Source organism: Cyprinus carpio, chromosome A19 (assembly GCF_018340385.1).
Source record: "Cyprinus carpio isolate SPL01 chromosome A19, ASM1834038v1, whole genome shotgun sequence".
Taxonomy (NCBI): Eukaryota; Metazoa; Chordata; class Actinopteri; order Cypriniformes; family Cyprinidae; genus Cyprinus; species Cyprinus carpio.
The window spans coordinates 5,846,994-5,866,993 of record NC_056590.1 but is presented as its reverse complement, the minus strand read 5'-3'; the positions used below and the strand labels follow the sequence as shown (position 1 = coordinate 5,866,993).

At 37.2% G+C, this 20,000-nt stretch overlaps 2 protein-coding genes across 2 annotated transcripts in view; one reads left to right on the top strand and one right to left on the bottom strand.

Moving 5' to 3' along the window:
• The window catches only part of LOC109095707 (semaphorin-6D-like), a 22,621-nt gene extending 12,850 nt beyond the window's left edge, over nt 1-9,771 (bottom strand). Inside the window, exons 1-6 of the mRNA XM_042775897.1 lie at nt 9,616-9,771; nt 2,687-2,816; nt 1,298-1,447; nt 1,089-1,159; nt 149-205; nt 1-63 (exon numbers count right to left, since the gene is read on the bottom strand). The exon at nt 1-63 is cut by the window's left edge and continues 39 nt beyond it. Of these exons, the coding sequence (XP_042631831.1) occupies nt 1-63; nt 149-205; nt 1,089-1,159; nt 1,298-1,447; nt 2,687-2,816; nt 9,616-9,636 (492 nt within the window). The 5' untranslated portion in view covers nt 9,637-9,771. The remainder of the gene's footprint in view (nt 64-148; nt 206-1,088; nt 1,160-1,297; nt 1,448-2,686; nt 2,817-9,615) is intronic.
• A 6,913-nt stretch (nt 9,772-16,684) lies between these two features.
• The window catches only part of tnfaip8l2a (tumor necrosis factor, alpha-induced protein 8-like 2a), a 3,951-nt gene continuing 635 nt past the window's right edge, over nt 16,685-20,000 (top strand). Inside the window, exons 1-2 of the mRNA XM_019124635.2 lie at nt 16,685-17,135; nt 19,576-20,000. The exon at nt 19,576-20,000 is cut by the window's right edge and continues 635 nt beyond it. Of these exons, the coding sequence (XP_018980180.1) occupies nt 16,818-17,135; nt 19,576-19,818 (561 nt within the window). The 5' untranslated portion in view covers nt 16,685-16,817 and the 3' untranslated portion in view covers nt 19,819-20,000. The remainder of the gene's footprint in view (nt 17,136-19,575) is intronic.

Genomic DNA, 20,000 nt, shown 5'->3' with positions numbered 1-20,000 from the left:
ACACGCAAACAGAGTCTCGTCGTTACGAGGCACAAGAACCTTGATGTAATTATAACACTCATCCTGAAAACAGAAGATACATGTTTTAAAGGGACAGTTCACCCAAAAATTAAAATCCTGTCATTAATTATTAATGATGGATACTTACGCTGTTTCTTCCTCGCACGGCGCACTTGGACACATCTGTAGATCTCCACGTCAGTATCTGAAAACACAGATTCCCGTGAGCCCTCGTGTGTGACAGTTACAGTATTGGCCCTCATGAAAACGCTTTCATTATTTTCCCAAACTCTTGTTTGCTTTATTTTTTCTAGATTCCATTTAATAGTTAAATTAAATTTATTGGTTCATTAAAAAAAAAAAAAAAAAAAAAGATAATAATTAATTGAAATTCTGAAACATATTTTTTTTAAATGTAGGGCCATTTTATAATTTTTTTTTTTCTCAATAATTTATGATGTAATTTTTCTGGACTTAGTAACCAAAATTTATGTCTTATTAATTGAAACCATGAAATTTACACAAATTAACAACAATGTATTTTAAAAAAAAATTATAATAACAAAGAGTACACTTTTAGGGCCCTATGAAATCAATTTTCCCATGAATTCAGTTTAAACAAAACTAATCAATTTAATTAACTTTTTTCTGGATTAAAATTTTTATGGTTTCATTATACCTTAATAATCAAAAAAACATGTCTGATCAATTTAATTCATAAAATTTACAACAAATTAACAATTTATTATTATTATTATTATATATTATTATTTTTACAGTAATAGGGTCTTCCCTCCAGAAATTCTGTATTAAAAAATATAACACAAAATAAATAATAATTAAAAATGTAATCAAATGAGAATTAAACAATTAGTTTTAGCAGGTTTACCGTTAAAATTAATGTATGAATCAAATGCAGATTTAAAAATTCCTTTTATTTTTTTTTGGCAAACTAAAAGCTGTACAACAAAGGGTTTACTATTAAAACTAAAACATGGAAGAAAAAGTATGAGATATTACTTAAAAAATAAAGTTTGAATAATTCTATTATTATTATGATCATAAGGTCCATGTTTTCTGTGGTTTACCTGCTGTGGGATGATTTTATCGACTGCAGTAGTGAGATTCACAACAAATACATGGTCTCTAAACAGGAGAAAAACACAAGAAAAAGTCAAGTTATTTAAAACAAACATTATACAAAAAAAATAAACATTTTACAAAAACAACAAATGTGTAATAGCACCACATTTCTTTAAAATTCATTCAGTCTAGGCATGTGTTTTGTTGAACAGACTGATCTTCAGTGATCGAATGACCTGGCCCAGCGATTCGTACAGCATGTGTGCTGGATCGGATCCTGGATAAAATACAAGATAGTCCAGACCCAGACGCTCCGTGCCATTATTAAACACCAGACCCTGAAAACTGGGATACAGGTGCGACTCTGTGGAGCACAAGACACAGCTCATTCACAAACAGATCGGATAAAACTCAACCCTCATTTATAAAATACAAGCAGTTTTCTATGATGAATTGCTGTTCGCTGTTTCTAGGTAAAGGCTGGAATCAGGATTATTATAGTTAAGTGACAACAACCACACACACACACACACACACACAAAAAAAAAAAAACTTGCCATAAAATAAACATTAACTGAAATCAAATCAAATACATATAAAAAGTTTTATTTAATCTTTGTTATTTACAGATAAGAACTAAGATACACATTGCAAACACACAAAAAAACAGTGCTTTATTTTCAGGTACAGTAGCATTCAAGAAACTAAATGAAAAATATCAAAATAAAACACTATATACACTTCTCTGTATAAATGATGTAATTAAACCAACTAAAACAAAAGTATTAAAGTTCTTCAGTCAAACCTCTGTTAGTGAGTGATTTTTCTCTGTGTTTTGTTGTTTTATTAACATTAAAGGGACAGTTCACCCAAACAAAATTCTTTCTTCTGTTGAACATAAAAGTTATTTTGAAGAATGTGGAGAACCAAACAGCTGCTGGTCCCCATTGACTTCTATAGTATTTTTATCAGTCAAAGTCAATGTTTGGTTCCCCACATTCTGTGTTCAGCACAAGACATAAATGAATACAGGTTTGGGACAACATGAGAGTGAGTAAATGTAAATTTTTGGGTGAACTGTTCCTTTAATGACGGGCGGCAGCATGTTTGGAATATTAGACTGCTGTCACCACAATAACAGCACCAATCATCCTCTCTCTAAACCTTTCACTGTGTTTTTTATATAAACAAACCATGTTTTGTCTTCGCAGACACAAAGGATAACTCATCAGACGCTGTTTTCCAGGATTTTTAGCGTGCGCACGCTTCAGGTGAACACGCTCAGAACAAGTGCACGTCAGAACAGCACGAGAATGAAACGTCTAACCGAAAGGCTCTAAAGCAGATGAAAATAATGTAGTTTAGTGATTGTGAATAAGTGCAGCTCCCCGTGAGTGTAACTCTAGCGCTGAGTAACGTCTGATGTGAATGTGTGTATACTGAGACGAGACGCCAGAACTGTGACTGTGTGCTGTAGTGTTTCTTCAGAAGCAGACCCTGAGACACTGTGATCGCCCACAATCACAAATCATAACATCACACAGACATAACTGAGACCAACACAATAACTCCTCTCGGAGATCCCGTCAGTCACGTGACTCACCTTCCGGACGCACCACACTGATTGGCTGCAGATCCCTGGGGAAGGGCGTGGCAGTAGCAATGACTGGGAGGAGCCAGGATAAACAGACCATCGTCACGACAACAGAGTAGCGCCATGCCCTGTCAATCATCTTCAAGAGAAACCAGACGCAGACAGATTACATCACTTAAGAGTTATTGTGAGCTCATAGTCTGACTCTTGAATGTTTGAATGTGATGAAACACAAAGATGGATGCTGCATAAATCAAAGTCAAAATCTTTATAGTTTATTGGACTTCTATTAGTTATTTTTGTCTGAACTATCCATTTAAACACACAAGAACAGAGCTACAATTAAATAAACATCAACTTTACATGTCCCTGGTTCTCATCTATCTGATGTAAACATACAACAATGATGAGCAACTGAATAATACTTAAGTCAAGTGTGTTAGAAATCAAAGCATGTGTTTATAAGATCTGAACGGACAGAGATACTAAATGATCTCATAACAATCTGACATTTAAAAACTGATCCGACCTGAAGCTAATCTGACAAGAGGCTTTGTGCGTGTGTCAGTGGGAGACACTTTAGCTAATTAATGGCTAATCGGAGCTAATCTTCCATTAGACAGATGAAGCGGGACACATGAGTCGGGGGTATAATCTGGATTTTGTTCTGTACAGGATTATTGAATTAAAACATTTATATACTAGAAGCTAAAGCACTTGACTTCCTGAATTCTCATTTCATTAAATTGCATTACAGGCCTGTAATTAACTGTAACATTCAGGCCATTAATAAAGCGCAGAGAGCCAATTACACACATTACTATACCAGTAGTGGAACCACATCAATATTTATTCTATAGAATGCAAAAATAAATACAGTACAGGTCAAAAGTTTGGAAACATTACTATTTTTAATGTTTTTGAAAGAAGTTTCTTCTGCTCATCAAGACTGCATTTATTTATTTGATCAAAAATACAGAAAAAAAATGTAATATTGTGATATATTATTACAATTTAAAATAATTGTTTTTAAATTTATTATACTTTAAATTATCATTTATTTCTGTGATGCAAAGCTGAATTTTTAGGATCATTATCACATGATCCTTTAGAAATCATTCTAATATGATGATTCATTATCAAAGTTGGAAACAGTTCTGCTGCTTAATATTTTTTCAGAACATGTGATACTTTTTTAGGATACTTTGATGAATGAATAAAAAAAAAAAATTAAAAAAAAGTTATGTTTTTAAAATATAAATATTTTGTAATAACAATATACACTACTGGTCAATAATTTGGGGTCAGTAATTTTTTTCTTTCTTTCTTTTTTTTTATATAAAATCAATACTTTTATTCAGCAAGGATGTGTTAAATTGATAAAAAGTGATAGTAAAGAAAATATATATTAGAATATATGTTATTAGAATTTTTTTTTATTTTGAATAAATGCAGTTCTTTTTAACCTTTTCTTCATCATCAATATATTAGACAGCAGGTCAACTGTTTTCCAACACTCAGAATAAATCAGAATATTAGAATGATTTCTAAATGATCATGTGATAGACTGGATGTTACATGTTGACACTGAAGGCTGGCGTAATGATGCTGAAAATTCAGCTTTGCATCACAGGAATAATTTTTTTTTTTTAAAGTATATTCAAATAGAGAACTATTATTTTAGGTTGTAATAATATCTCACAATATTACTGTTTTTCTGTATTTTTGATCAAATAAATGCAGGCTTGATGAGCAGAAGAGACTTCTTTCAAAAACATTAAAAATAGTAATGTTTCCAAACTTTTGACCTGTACTGTATATTTTTGAAATTGTGAGTAAAACAAAAACTATAAGAGCATGTTTAAGAAGAAAAAAACGATTTTTCTATAAAAACATGCCATTTCTAATTTGTGAGATTTGCTAGCTATTCCTGAGTTTCCAGCAACTAAACACAGTCACAACCAGATCAAAACAACCAAAAACACCAGGGCTGATGAACACACGTTTTTTTACAAAAGCAATGACTGCAATAACAACAGATAAAGAGTTCACGTTTAGTGCCTTTTTTACACATGTTTTATTATGTTACTGCAGCTCTGATTTCTTTGTGTTCATCTGTATCAGCAGTGCACATCTTGACACGTGAGTTCTTCTTGGCAAGATTTCTGTCAAGTTGGATGGGAACATTTGACAAACGAGCGTTTCTGAGCTCCTCTACAGATGCTCTGGCACTCTGAGCTCCAGGACATCAACCTTTCGGGCTTAAATCTATTCCAGGCTAGCTTTGGCTAATGTTTCAGGTCACTGTCCTGCTGGACCACAGAAGTCCCAGAGCTCCTGCAAATTACAGCATGCATTCCTCCAGTATTTTCAGTATTAGTTTAGCAGACTGTGACGCACTAAAGCCGCTAGCTTCACCATAAGGAGCATTACGGGGAAGTCCAGAGGTCCACTCTCAAATAAAGCTCAATAATACTAAAACAACATCAAACTGCGGTTTAATTATGGTTTCAGATTCGTTTTGGGGAGAATCATGTTGCATCAGAGGGTCAGTTTTTTCACCACCTCTACAAAACACAGATTCTCAGATTATGAAATAATTCAGACATATAATAAATCCAGTGTATGACACACTATTACACCTGACACACAGCTGTTGTCATGTTTTTCCTGCACATTGTCATTTTTGGGTGGACTATTCCTTTAAGACGTGAAGAAGTGTATCTGTAACGGTTCTCTCTCTGGCGGCTCTCACGCTCTCAGTAAAAATACCCGACACCTTTGACATAAAGCAGCCGTTTGCTTCCTTCCAGAGCCCAGAAACGTCTCTGTCATTTTCTTTTCTTTTAACTTGCACTGGCACTCTTGGACCCAGAAATATCCAGTGATCGTCTAGTGGTAGCTACCCTACTCTATAAACAGTCTTCAGGCCGCTCACAGCAGACGTGTTCTTGCTTTCGGTCAGCGCTATGTTTTAACTGTTGGTCTGTGTAAACATGCTAGCCGCACCATAAGGGGCCGTTCACACACAAAGTGTTTTTACATTCCACCGCAGCTTTTTCATTGTTTTTCTATTTAAAAATGCACTAGATGGACATCTTTGACCGTTGAGCTTGGGTCACGCAACTATTGCAATGTCTTGCACATGACAATACATCATAAAAATGCACTGCTTAAGTTAGAAGAAGTTCAACTTTTACAAAAGCATGACTAAACCTTGGAATTTGTTTCCCATTCCACTGCCTTAATCTTCTGTTTTCAAATGCAAAAACATATTTTGGTTGGAATGTGTTTTTGCATTCCACCGTTCTGCTTTTTTATTGTTTTTTATGCAAACATGCGCTAGATGGACATGTTTGGTGCTCGCATTTTGCATCTTGCATCGTTTGCCACGTCTAGTTAAAAGTAGTTCAACTTTTAAAAAACACATCATATGTTTTTGTGTTTTGTATATGAATGGCTCCCAAGTGCTGTATTTTTAAGACGCTTTGATAGTTAATAGATATTCTTTTGAAAATGCATTGTCTAAATGAAGAGTTGAAATACATTAAAAAAAAAAACAATACTGTAATTTACATACCCTCACATTATTTCAAACTCATATGACCACATCCCTTTTCACTTTAACATAATATATATTTAAAAATAACATCACTATAATACGAAACCTCTTTGGTTACCAATATTCTTCAAAATATCATTTTTATTCACCTTCAGTAGAAGGCGAAACCTCTTTGGTTACCAATATTCTTCAAAATATCTTTTGTATTCAGCAGTAGAAAATAAGTCATAAATGTTCAGAACAGTAAATGCACACAGATTTGTCATTCCTGGGAAAACTTTCCCTTTAACCCCCGTGTTAGGGTTAGTTACGGTCAGGGTTAGTTAGGGTGAGGGTTAGTTACGGTCAGGGTTAGTTAGGGTGAGGGTTAGGGATAAACTATGACTCGAACCCCAGCTTTCTCCCTAATGACCTTCATGAGGAATTCAGGGGGAGTTTCTCTCTTTCTCTCTCTCTCTGTGCCGAGATCAGAGAACCAACAGAAACTCTACAAGTGTTCCAGGAATGCTAGAGTGGGCCGAGAGACAGAGAGAGAGAGAGAGGGAGAGAGAGAGAGAGAGAGAGAGAGAGAGAGAGAGAGGGGAACGTACGATGAACAGGAGGAAAACAACAGGGCAAACATGCAGAAGACGCAAACTACACATAAAGGCCAACATAAGAGGGAGGAAGAAGAGAGGCAAAATTCTATTTAATACTCATACAATACTAGCCATGAGCTCATTGTGAAATCTCTGGAGTGTATTTACACTATTAACTAATAAATGTGTGGCTCATGACTTAGATTTATTGTTTATATTAAAGATATAGTACGTTTCATGTAATTTACAATAACAACTAATACATTTGTAGCTAAAGACTTAGATTTACTGTTTATATTTCAGATTTATTTAAATTACACTAATAACTAATAAATGTGTAGCTCAAGTAACATTTATAGTAATGCTTTAGATGTACATTTTATGTAAATTACACTGATTTAGATGTACAGTTTATGTAATTTACACTAACTCATAAATGTACTGCACAAAAACTGGTTTAGGGCCCTATGATTCCCACGATGTGAAAAACACGGACGGAATCGCGGAATCCAGTCATAAAAACGGAATTTACAGTTTAACGCAGAATGTCACGGAATTTGTCACATTTTTAATGAATTAGTCAAAAGTAGGTCATTACACTTAAATCAAATCGAGATATGGACTATTCTGTAAATATTAAGCCAGAAAAGTCAATTTAAATATGAATCCTGCATGTTCTGAGTGTCTCTGTTAATGAATGGTGCAGAAGCGCAGTTTCGTTTATTACACACACTGAAGCGCGCGTGACGCTCGCGGTGATTTCAGCGTCTGCCGTCTCTCTAAATGAGGACGTAAACACAAAAAGAACACCTAAACAAATGAATAACATATCCAAAACATCTCTGAGAGTGAATTCATGAGCGTTTGACCGTTTGATTTGAGTAAAACTAGCGTCATATCACATACACAGAACTGTAAAGATATCCAACCCGTCAAAATAAAAGTCTGGTTTAATGTAAAGACAAGTATTTGCCAGAAATGTATTACTATTGTTCAGCAGAATGTACTTAGCCTACTACTACTAAAAAGAAACAAACATTATTTTTTAAGAAATAATCACACAACATGTCTTCCATGTTTTAATTTTAATAGTAAATCCCCTTTGTTTACCAAAAAATAAAGTTTGCTTAATTTTCAATAATTAAAAAATAAATTAATGTTTTATGCCTTCATTTGATAACCAGAAAAATGTAAATACACAACAGAATTTCTGAGAGGGGGAAAAACATTTCATAAGGCTATTTTTAGAAAAAATTAAGTTGCTTTTATGCATTTAAATAATTAGACATGCTAAAAAAGAAAAAAGAAAACAGAAAAAAAGATAATCCAGAAAAATTAAAACGGAAAAAAACGGAATTTGGGAAAAAATAAAACGGATTTCATAGGGCCCTACTGCTTTAAAAGCACTGAATGTTACAGTGACAGATTTATGCAAATACAGATCCCACTGTGTTCTGGTGAAGATAAGATTGATTACAGTATCGCAATATATCGTATCACAACCCCAGCACAGCACTAATTTAGATTTACATTTAATGTAATTTACACTAATAACTAAAATATTTGGATCAAGACTTAGATTTACAATCATTTTTATATTTAGATGTACAATTTATGTTATTTACACTAATATCTAATAAATGTGTGGCTTAAGACTTAAATTTACCGTTTATATTAAATATTTAGATGTGCGTTTAATGCAATTTACACTAATAACTAATAAATATTTGGATCAAGACTTAGATTTACAATTATTTTTTTCATTTACATACACATTTTTCATTTTATTTACACTAATATCTAATAAATGTTTCTTAAGGTGTAAATTTACCGTTTATATTAAATATTTAGATGTATGTTTAATGTAATTTACACTAATATCTAATAAATATTTGGATCAAGACATAGATTTGCATTTACTTTTAAATTTAGATGTACATTTTATGTTATTTATACTAATATCTAATAAATGTGTGGCTTAAGACTTAAATTTACCATTTATATTAAATATTTAGACATACGTTTAATGCAATTTACACTAATAACTAACACATATTTGTACTAATACTTATATTTACAATTATTTTTTTCATTTACATTTACATTTTATCCCATTTACACTAATATCTAATAAATGTGTGGTTTAAGACTTTTTTTGATTCAGATTTCAGATTTAGATATAAATTTTAGTTTCCATTCAGAAAAAAAAAAAGTTTCTCTCCAAACCAAATTAAACTGACCTTCTCAAACGATCTGAAGGAACTGAAACCTGTTTTGTCATATTAAAAATCATAATTTTACATGCCTGAAGGACGTCCTGGTCAAGCTGACCTCACTGTTTATGTCTTTTCTCAAACTCTGCTCACTTTCGGGGTCGTTTTCTCCAGACTCGCGGTCTCTGGGGCTAATTTAAAGGCTGTTTTGTCTGTTTTCTGAGGGCAGATGGTCAGACGTGAGCTTTAAAGCACAAATCTCCTCCGAGAGCACAGGATTAGCACATTTACTGTCCAGCATCTTCACCGTTTCCTCCTGAAACAGCTTTCCAAACATCTCCGAGGCGTCTTAAATCGCGTTTCTGTGAAGTGTTTGTGTTTATCGGAGTAACGTTACTGACGGAGAGTTCGCGAAACCGACCGTTTAACGGACGCAGGTCAAAATATTTTAAAACTCTTGTGGCGCGATTAATAACCTCTGCGCGTTCCTGTGCACGCTGCGCTCGCGTTCAGTTTAAGTCCCTGTTTAAAACGACTACATCTAATGGATTCACCGCAAACTTACAAAACAACGTTGAAACTTACCCGTTTCGCTTCAAAAACCATCTTATTCCATATTTTCTGTGTTTTCCTTGAATCTGAGCGTCAGAGAACCCGGAGCTGTTAATTCAGTTTAATCTGCGGGAGAAAACGGGGCGGAGCAACAGACGCGAGAGACACGCCTTCCTCATGTGCATGTGCGCGTTCGGACCAATTAGAGACAGCAGGGCGGATTCTTTACTCCGCCCATCCAATCAAAACAGATGTGGCGGGTTATTTACAGTCTGTGGTTATTTATCTATGAACCGATTTACACTGTGGATTTTTTCCCCTTAATAAAATTATTAAATAAATAAATAATAAATATATTTTAAATAATGTATATATTTATTTGCTTATTTGTACAATGTGTTTCATACAATGTATGAATATCTCAATGTTCTCATAACATAAATATATTTTATATTTATTTATTTATATTGGCAAAATGTTTGAAATTTATTTATTTAATTTTTATTAATATATTTATTTATTTATGAAATGCCCAAATGATACTCAGAACCGTTGTTCTCATAACACAATAATAAAAAATGATATTTATTTATCTGTTTGTTTGTTTATTTATTTATTTGCAAAATGTTTGACATTTCATAATTTAATCAAAAATATATAATTAAATATGTTCTCATAACATAATTATATATATAATGTTCAGAACTATTGTTTTCATAAATTCATTTATTCATTCATTAAAATGAAATGCTTAAATGAGCCATTGTTCTCCTAACACACACACATACACACACACACACACACACACACTCAGACACACACACACACTCAGACACACACACACACTCAGGCACTCACTCTCTCTCACTCACTCACTCACTCACTCACTCACTCACTCACTCACTCACTCTCACACACACACACACTGCTGTGTGTGTGCACTTTGGATGGGTTAAATGCAAAGCACCAATTCTGAGTATGGGTCACCATACTTGGCTGTATGTCACGTCACTTTCACTTTTTCAAAGGTTCCTCTTTACAAAGATCAACATAATCACACACTCACACACACACACACACACTCAAGGGTTAAATGCAGGAAGAAATCAGAGATTAATGCATCTGGATCTGTATTTACAGTCATGCACATGGTAAAGCAGCTTACAGATTATTGAGAATAAAGTAAAATTGCACGTCTCAACTCACTATAAACACACAAAGCACTTAGTAGCATTTAAGCGTCACATCATAATAATAATAATAATCCTCATCTGATGGCGAAGACAACATGCCTCCATCTGTTCTTTCTTTATTTCTGTTGTTTTCAGAGCAGATCAACACTGAGAGGAACCGCCTCCTCTTCCTGTCGCCCCATTCCCACGTCCTGCTTCAGTCCTATCGTGACCTTTGACCTGCAGATTTCTCTCTGTCCCCAAAAAGATACACGTACACACACATGCTCAGTGTCCAACACACACCATCCTCCTCCATTCAGCATGTGTGTGTGTGTTGGACGCTGAGCGTGTTTTTTCTGGAAAATGTTATTCTGAAAATATTTACAAACACTCACAGACACACACGTCTCTGGAGATTCAGAGACCCTAGAGATTTATTCCAAACAACACTGATTTAACTCTCTTTTCTACTATGCAAATGACCAGTAACACACTGCTAGTGAAGAAATTTGGGTTTTAAAGGTTACAGTATGTTTTACAATGAACTCATATCTAAAGCTCAAGGAAAATGTGCTGCCAAAAAACTCATACTTTTATCCTGTATTTTCTATGTGCAGTGTAGACCATGCATGTTTATGTATTTATAAAGAAACAATTTTCTCAATTCTTCTGAATTTCTCCCTCTTGTGTGTGTGTGTGTGTGTGTGTGTGTGTGTGTGTGTGTGTGTGTGTGTGTGTGTGCTGCCCTCTACAGGACACACAGCAAGTCTATTTTCATTAATATTACCATTTCATACACAGCGGTCAATCAAAGTGCTTTGAAAGGTAATAAATAAAGATAAAGAGGGTTTTAAAAAAAGAAGAAGAAAATACATAAAACATAGATAATTTAAACCCTCCATTTGAGTGCAGGACATTTTCATAAACATTATATTCCTTTAGCTCAAACAATGCACTGTATGACCGAATTGTGGGTTTGATTCCCAGAAAATGCATGAAATACTTTAAATATAAATATATAATATATAATAAATATAATGCAAGAGTCTTTGGATAAAATCATCTGCCAAATGCATGAATGTATACAGTATAGAAAGTATATAATAGTCTAAAAATGCTGTTTTAACTTTTCTGTGAGGGTTATGGCAGTGTTTGGGGCGATGCATTGGTTATATAATCAGATTACTTTTTTTAAGAAGTATCGCATTACTTTTAAATTCACAACCAACTGTTAAATTACACTTTGTTTTCACAATTATTGACTGACAGCTCTCAAGAGAGAATAGAGACAGAGCACTTCCTTCAGTCTGAGGTCTATTCATTTCACTTTTGGTGTGAAAGGGTGATAAAAAAATATAACATTTTCGAACTGAGCCAGGTGAAAAAAGTATCTCAAAAGTAACGTAAGGCGTTACAATATTGCGTTACCCCATAAAATAAGTAACTAATTGTGTTACTTTTAAAAGTAACTTCCCCAACACTGGGTTATGGTGTGGGTTTGGGTTTATTTATAGTATTTATAATTAGCTGTACATATAAAAGTAGCAGGTTTGTGATGATCCATCAGTAATCAATCTCTTCTAGTCTCTTATCTTCTTACTATGTAACTTCATTAGCTCTTGTTCTGATTGTGTAATGATTGATTGCTGCTCTTTTTCAAGCGTCCTTGAGCTCAGGAAAGGTGCTATATAAATTAAACGTATTATTCATTTTGTCTCATCTCATCTCTTCTCGTCTGCTATGTCATACAGGAAGTCTTCTGACAGCTCTTTACACCTGCACTTCCTGCTAGTGACTGTGGCCGTCAATGTTGTAATCTGTGTTTAACACATGGGTTTAAGCAGTTTGTGTCATTGTCAGTCTTTGTGGTGCAGAGAGAAACACTAAATGTTGAAATATTGCTGGTGCAACATTCAGAAACACTTTTTAGAACAATACAACCATAAATACAGAAAAATACAAAACCTATATTGAGAATTTAACCACTGAGTGCTTTTCAATTCATGTGTATCAATATATGAAATGGTGTGAGTATGAATTGTCACAACACACCGGAAGTAGAACCAACGGGAAGAAAAATCACTGACTTGCAATTCAAAGAAATTCACACAACAGATGAATTTCATTCTGAAGTGTTCTTCTTACATAAACACCTATAGCAGACATTTCAAGCATCAATGATTAAAATGAATGTTTCTGGAAGTAGCACATATGTTGTGAGAACATGTAATTCACACTTACATAGGCTACTGATACTCTAACAGCAGATGCATTTGAATTATACTTTCTTTCGGTTCTAATCTGAAACATAATATTGTATCCTGTTTTCTGGACCTTTAAAGGCAACCTGAATGACACACGATCATCCTAATAAACACTGATTATAAACACAAACAACAGTCAAAGTGAGCATGAATCAGCCTGTGTGTGTGACTGATTACTGTAACTAGTGCAAGACTCATGATGCAATATGAGGCAATAATACATTGACTGATTGTGTCGTCCTGTTCCTTTGTGTGTCTGTCTGAGTTCTTTGTGGAAACGGATGTAAACTCGACATGTCAAGTACTGACAGACGCACTCTAAGACAAACTCACACACATCACAGCTAAACACTCTCACTCAGCAACAGGTAAGATGATTCAGCAGGTATGTGTGTTTCTCCTCTGTATCAAAAGAGTCCATACTGTAAAGGTACAAATTAGTACCTAAAGTGTAGATATTAGAAAAGGTACCACCCCAGTGACAGCTTTTGAACCTTTTTTTCTGAGAGTGTACCTTTATTGTTTCATTTTCAAAACACCCCAGGCAACTGCATAGAAACCCCCAGCAACAGCATAGAAACTACTTAAAACACCCCAGCAACCGCATAGAAACTACTTAAAACACCCCAGCAACAGCATGTCATCTTCTTAGAACACCCCAGCAACCGCATAGAAACTACTTAAAACACCCCAGCAACAGCATGTCATCTTCTTAGAACACCCCAGCAACCGCATAGAAACTGCTTAAAACACCCCAGCAACCACATAGAAACTACATAGAACACCCCAGCAACCGCATAGAAACTACTTAAAACACCCCAGCAACAGCATGTCATCTTCTTAGAACACCCCAGCAACCGCATAGAAACTACTTAAAACACCCCAGCAACCGCATGTCATCTTCTTAGAACACCCCAGCAACCACATAGAAACTACATAGAACACCCCAGCAACCGCATAGCATCTTCTTAGAACACCCTAGCAACAGCATAGAAACTATTTAAAACACCCCAGCAACCGCATAGCATCTACTTAAAACACCTTGGCAACTGCATAGCAACTACACAGAACACCCCAGCAACTGCATAGTATCTTCTTAGAACACCTCAGCAACCGCATAGAAACTACTAAAAACACCCCAGCAACTGCATAGCAACTACTTAAAACACAGCAGCAACCCCATAGGAACTACATAGAACACCCCAGCAACCGCATACCAACTACATAGAACACCCCGGCAACCGCATAGCAACTATTTAGAACACCCCAGCAACCGCATAGAAACCCAGCAACCGCATAGCATCTTCTTAAAACACCCCAGCAACCGCATAGAAACTACTTAAAACACCCCAGCAACCGCATAGCAACTACATAGAATACCCCAGCAACCACATAGCAACTTCTTAAAACACCCCAGCAACAGCATTTAAACTATTTTAAATACCCCAGCAACAGCATAGAAACTACTTAAAACACCCCAGCAACAGCATAGCAACTACTTAAAACACCCCAGCAACCACATAGCAACTACATAGAACACCCCAGCAACAGCATAGCAACTACTTAAAACACCCCAGCAACTGCATAGAAACTACTTTAAACACCACAGCAACTGCATAGCATCTTCTTAGAACACCCCAGCAACCGCATAGAAACTACTTAAAACACCCCAGCAACCACATAGCAACTACATAGAACACTTCAGCAACCGCATAGAAACTACTTTAAACACCCCAGCAACTGCATTGCAACTACTTAAAATACCCCAGCAACCGCATAGAAACTACTTAAAACACCCCAGCAACAGCATAGCAACTACTTAAAACACCCCAGCAACCACATAGAAACTACATAGAACACCCCCAGCAACCGCATAGCAACTACTTAAAACACCCCAGCAACCTGCATAGAAACTACTTTAAACACCACAGCAACTGCATAGCATCTTCTTAGAACACCCCAGCAACTGCATAGAAACTACTTTAAACACCCCAGCAACTGCATTGCAACTACTTAAAATACCCCAGCAACCGCATAACAACTACATAGAACACCCCAGCAACAGCATAGCATCTTCTTAGAACACCCCAGCAACCGCATAGAAACTACTTAAAACACCCCAGCAACCACATATTTTTAGAACACCCCAGCAACCGCATAGAAACTACTTAGAACACCCCAGCAACCGCATAGCATCTTCTTAGAACACCCCAGCAACCGCATAGCAACTACTTAGAACACCCCAGCAACCTCATAGAAACTACTCAAAACCACCCCAGCAACCGCATAGCAACTACATAGAATACCCCAGCAACCACATAGCAACTGCTTAGAACACATCCCCAGCAACCGCATAGAAACTACTTAAAACACCCCAGCAACCGCATAGCAACTACATAGAACACCCCAGCAACCGCATAGCAACTGCTTAGAACACCCCAGCAACCGAACAAAACTACTTAAAACACCCCAGCAACCGCATAGCAACTACATAGAACACCCCAGCAACCGCATAGCATCTTCTTAGAACACCCCAGCAACCGCATAGCAACTGCTTAGAACACCCCAGCAACCGCAGAGAAACTACTTAAAACACCCCAGCAACCACATAGCAACTACATAGAATACCCCAGCAAACGCATAGCATCTTCTTAGAACACCCCAGCAACTGCATAGCAACTACTTTAAACACCCCAGCAACCGCATAGCAACTACATAGAACATCCCAGCAACCGCATAGCAAGTACATAGAACACCCCAGCAACCGCATAGCAACTATTTAGAACACCCCAGCAACCGCATAGCAAACGACATAAAACACCCCAGCAACCTCATAGCAACTACTAAGAAAACCCCAGCAACCGCATAGAAACTGCTTAGAACACCCCAGCAACTGCATAGCAACTACTAAGAACACCCCAGTAACCGCATAGCAACTACTAAGAACACCCCAGCAACCGCATAGCAACCACTTAAAACACCCCAGTAACCGCATAGCAACTACTTAGAACACCCCAGCAACCTCATAGCATCTACTCAGAACACCCCAGCAACCGCATAGCAACCACTTAAAACACCCCAGTAACCGCATAGCAACTACTAAGAACACCCCAGCAACCGCATAGCATCTACTCAGAACACCCCAGCAACCACATAGCATCTACTTAGAACACCCCAGCAACCTCATAGCAACTACTCAGAACACCCTAGCAACCATATAGCAACTAATTACAACACCCTAGCAACCTTTCACTGAACTGAACAAACCGCATTCCAGATCATTTCAATCTGAATTCAGTTCCGTTTATTTGTTAAATGTGAATCAGGAACAATGATTGAGATTCAGACTGATCAGATCATGTGATCTAGAGAGAAACTGAAGAGAAAGGTTTGAGTTTTGACTTTCGATTGCAAACTTAGGAAGCTTTCCCTTTGATCTCATTGTTGATTTTTCACACCTTATGTTTGAAGGTGACGTGAAGCTTAGACATACTATTTTCAGGTAAGTTTGTGTTCTTATTCTCACACTTTCAACACCCTGAATGATATGAAACATCTCTCAAGAGGGAGATTTGAGTCTGAAACTCAAAGTTGAAGTGTGTGAGAGAGACAGAAAGCAGAAGTGACATATCTCCTCCGATCACACCGTTTCCTCTCGCAGTTACACAGCGGAAGACACCACTTCCTCAAAAAGACACAACAGACTCGTCGCAAACACCTCCAACTGCACGACGCAGGTAAACACACTCACACACGGCTGTACGTCTGTGTCTGTCCGTGCTCTCCTGTCATCAGGATGGAGGCGTTCAGCTCGAAGGACATGGCCATGAAGGCCCAGAAGAAGATCCTCAGTCACATGGCCAGTAAGTCGGTGGCTCATATGTTCATAGATGACAACAGCAGCGAGGTTCTGGACGAGCTTTACCGCGTCTCCAAAGAGCACACAGGGAACCGCAATGAGGCCCAGAAGGTGGTGAAGAACATGATCAAGATCGCGGTGAAGGTGGGGGTTCTGTTCCGACATGACAAGTTCAGTGCGGATGAGCTGAGTGTGGCGCAGGACTTCAGGAAAAAACTCCATAACGGAGCCATGACGGCCATCAGCTTCCAGGAGGTACGAAAACCCACATTCATCACTCATATTTACATGCGAATGTTGTGTTATGATTAATCTTCTGCAGTACTACAGCTGATAGTTTTAAAGTTCCGTGTGTGCGTCGTCCTGCAGCGTTTGTGGTGTCATTTCACACCAGCCAGGAAGAAACCACTTAGAAACCATCCAGAGTAACGGCCAGATAGCAGCTACTCAGAACACCCTAGAAACACCATAGCAACTTTTAGACTAACTAGCAAACGCATAGCAACTACTTAGAACACCCTAGCAACCACATAGTAACCACACAGAACACCTTAGTAACTGTGTGTTCTAAGTAGCAACCATAACAAGTACTCAGAACACCCCAGAAACTGCACAGAAACTACTTAGAACACCCCAGCAACCACTCAGAGTACCCTAGCAACTGCATAGCAGCTACTTAGGAAACCTAGCAACCACCAAGAACACCCTAGCAATTACTCAGAACACCACAAAAACGGCATAGCAACTACTTAGAACACCTTAGTAACTGCACAGAAACTACTTAGAACACCCTAGCAACCACACTGCAATAATTTAAACCACCCTAGAAACCACATAGCAGCCACCTGGAAGACTCTGCAAACCATGCAGGACACCCTAGCAACTGCATAGCAACTACTTAGAACACCCTAGAGATGGCATAGCAACTCCACAGGAGTAACTGCATAGCAACATCTTAGACCACCCTAGCAACTACTTAGGACATCTTAGCAACCAAATGACCTACTATTCAGAATATCATGGAAAATGCATAGCAACTACTTACAACACCCTAGCAACTCCAAAGCAAAAAATTTAGAATGCCCTAGCAACCACATAGCAACCTCTCAAAAGACCCTAGCAATCACATAGAAACTACCTAAAACACCCTAGAAACTACTTAGGATACCTTATCAACTGCACTGAAACAATTTAGCCCTAGCAACCACATAGCAACCAACCAAAAGACTTTTGTCTCGGACAGGAACACTTATTTTCTTCAGAAACGTTTTTAAAAAGCTTTCAGAGAACATTAGCATGCTAAAACCACTCAGAAGACAAAATGTTGATTTCAAAATAAGTAACTGCATGCATGCATCTGTGATAAAAAATGTCCATCTCTCTCATGTCCTCATCTTGTACTTTTTTGCAACTTCAGCTCTGCTTTTCTGCTAATGCTCTAATCTCAAGAGTTAAGAATAAGGCCAGATAGCACACGCACGTCTGCAGGATGTCTGTTAAAGATCACTTCATCTGGAAAGCAGCTGCAGTGATCTGATAGACGTGTTGAAGATGTCAGTTTTACATTCATTCTAAATCATAAACATCTTAAAGACATCTTCTAAACATCTATTTGACATCTGATAGGAAACGTCCTATAGACGTATTGCAGATGAGCAAACACTCTAAAAAATACATCTTGCAGATGTCTAATAGACGTCTCTGTGATGTACGTGTGCTATCAGGGAGGACATGTCCCCAGATAGCACACATACATCTGCAAAAGGTCTGTTAAAGATCTCTTGATCTGGAAAGCATCTGCTGTCTACAAATGTCTGATAGACGTCTTTCAGATGTCAGTTTTAAATACATTCTAAATCATCTTAAATACATCTTCTAAACATCTATTTGACATCTGATAGGAAACGTCCTATAGATGAATTGCAGATGAGCAAACACTCTAAAAAATACATCTTGCAGATGTCTAATAGACGTCTCTGTGATGTACGTGTGCTATCAGGGAGGACATGTCCCCAGATAGCACACATACGTCTGCAAAAGGTCTGTTAAAGATCTCTTGATCTGGAAAGCATCTGCTGTCTACAAATGTCTGATAGACGTCTTTCAGATGTCAGTTTTAAATACATTCTAAATCATCTTAAATACATCTTCTAAACATCTATTTGACATCTGATAGGAAACGTCCTATAGACGTATTGCAGATGAGCAAACACTCTAAAAAATACATCTTGCAGATGTCTAATAGACGTCCCTGTGATGTACGTGTGCTATCAGGGAGGACATGTCCCCAGATAGCACACATACGTCTGCAAAAGGTCTGTTAAAGATCTCTTGATCTGGAAAGCATCTGCTGTCTACAAACGTCTGATAGACGTCTTTCAGATGTCAGTTTTAAATACATTCTAAATCATCTTAAATACATCTTCTAAACATCTATTTGACATCTGATAGGAAACGTCCTATAGACGAATTGCAGATGAGCAAACACTCTAAAAAATACATCTTGCAGACGTCTTATAGACATCTCTGAGATGTACGTGTGCTATCAGGGTCTGAGAACTTTGCAATATTTGCAGAAATTTACAAATAAAGTTTAAAAAATGTATTCCTCCTTTCTGAGTCGCTCTGGATAGAAGTGTCTGCTAAATGCATGAATGTGAATGTATAATAACGAGCGTGCGTGTCTCTGCATCAGGTGGAGTTCACCTTTGATAAGAACGTGATGATGGAGCTGCTAGGCGAGTGTCGTGATTTACTGCTGAAGCTGGTGGAGAAACACCTGACCCCCAAATCTCTGGATCGCATCAGACACGTGTTCAACCACTACTCGGACCCGGAGCTCCTCACGCACCTGTACGACCCTCACGGCACGCTGTGGCCCAACCTCAGCAAGATCTGCAGCGGCCTGAACCGCATGATCGAAGAGGGCAAGCTCTGAACACACAGAGAGACGCGCTGGACTGAAAGACTGGACTTCAGAGCTTCTGTACCTGTGCTCACAGAGACACTGAGCTCAGGGACGCAGTGAGACGCTCAGGCCTGGACGCATCTCTCATGTCTGATTGGGAGATTCTCACTAAACATGTCAAGAACACATGCAGCTCATACACACAAAATCAA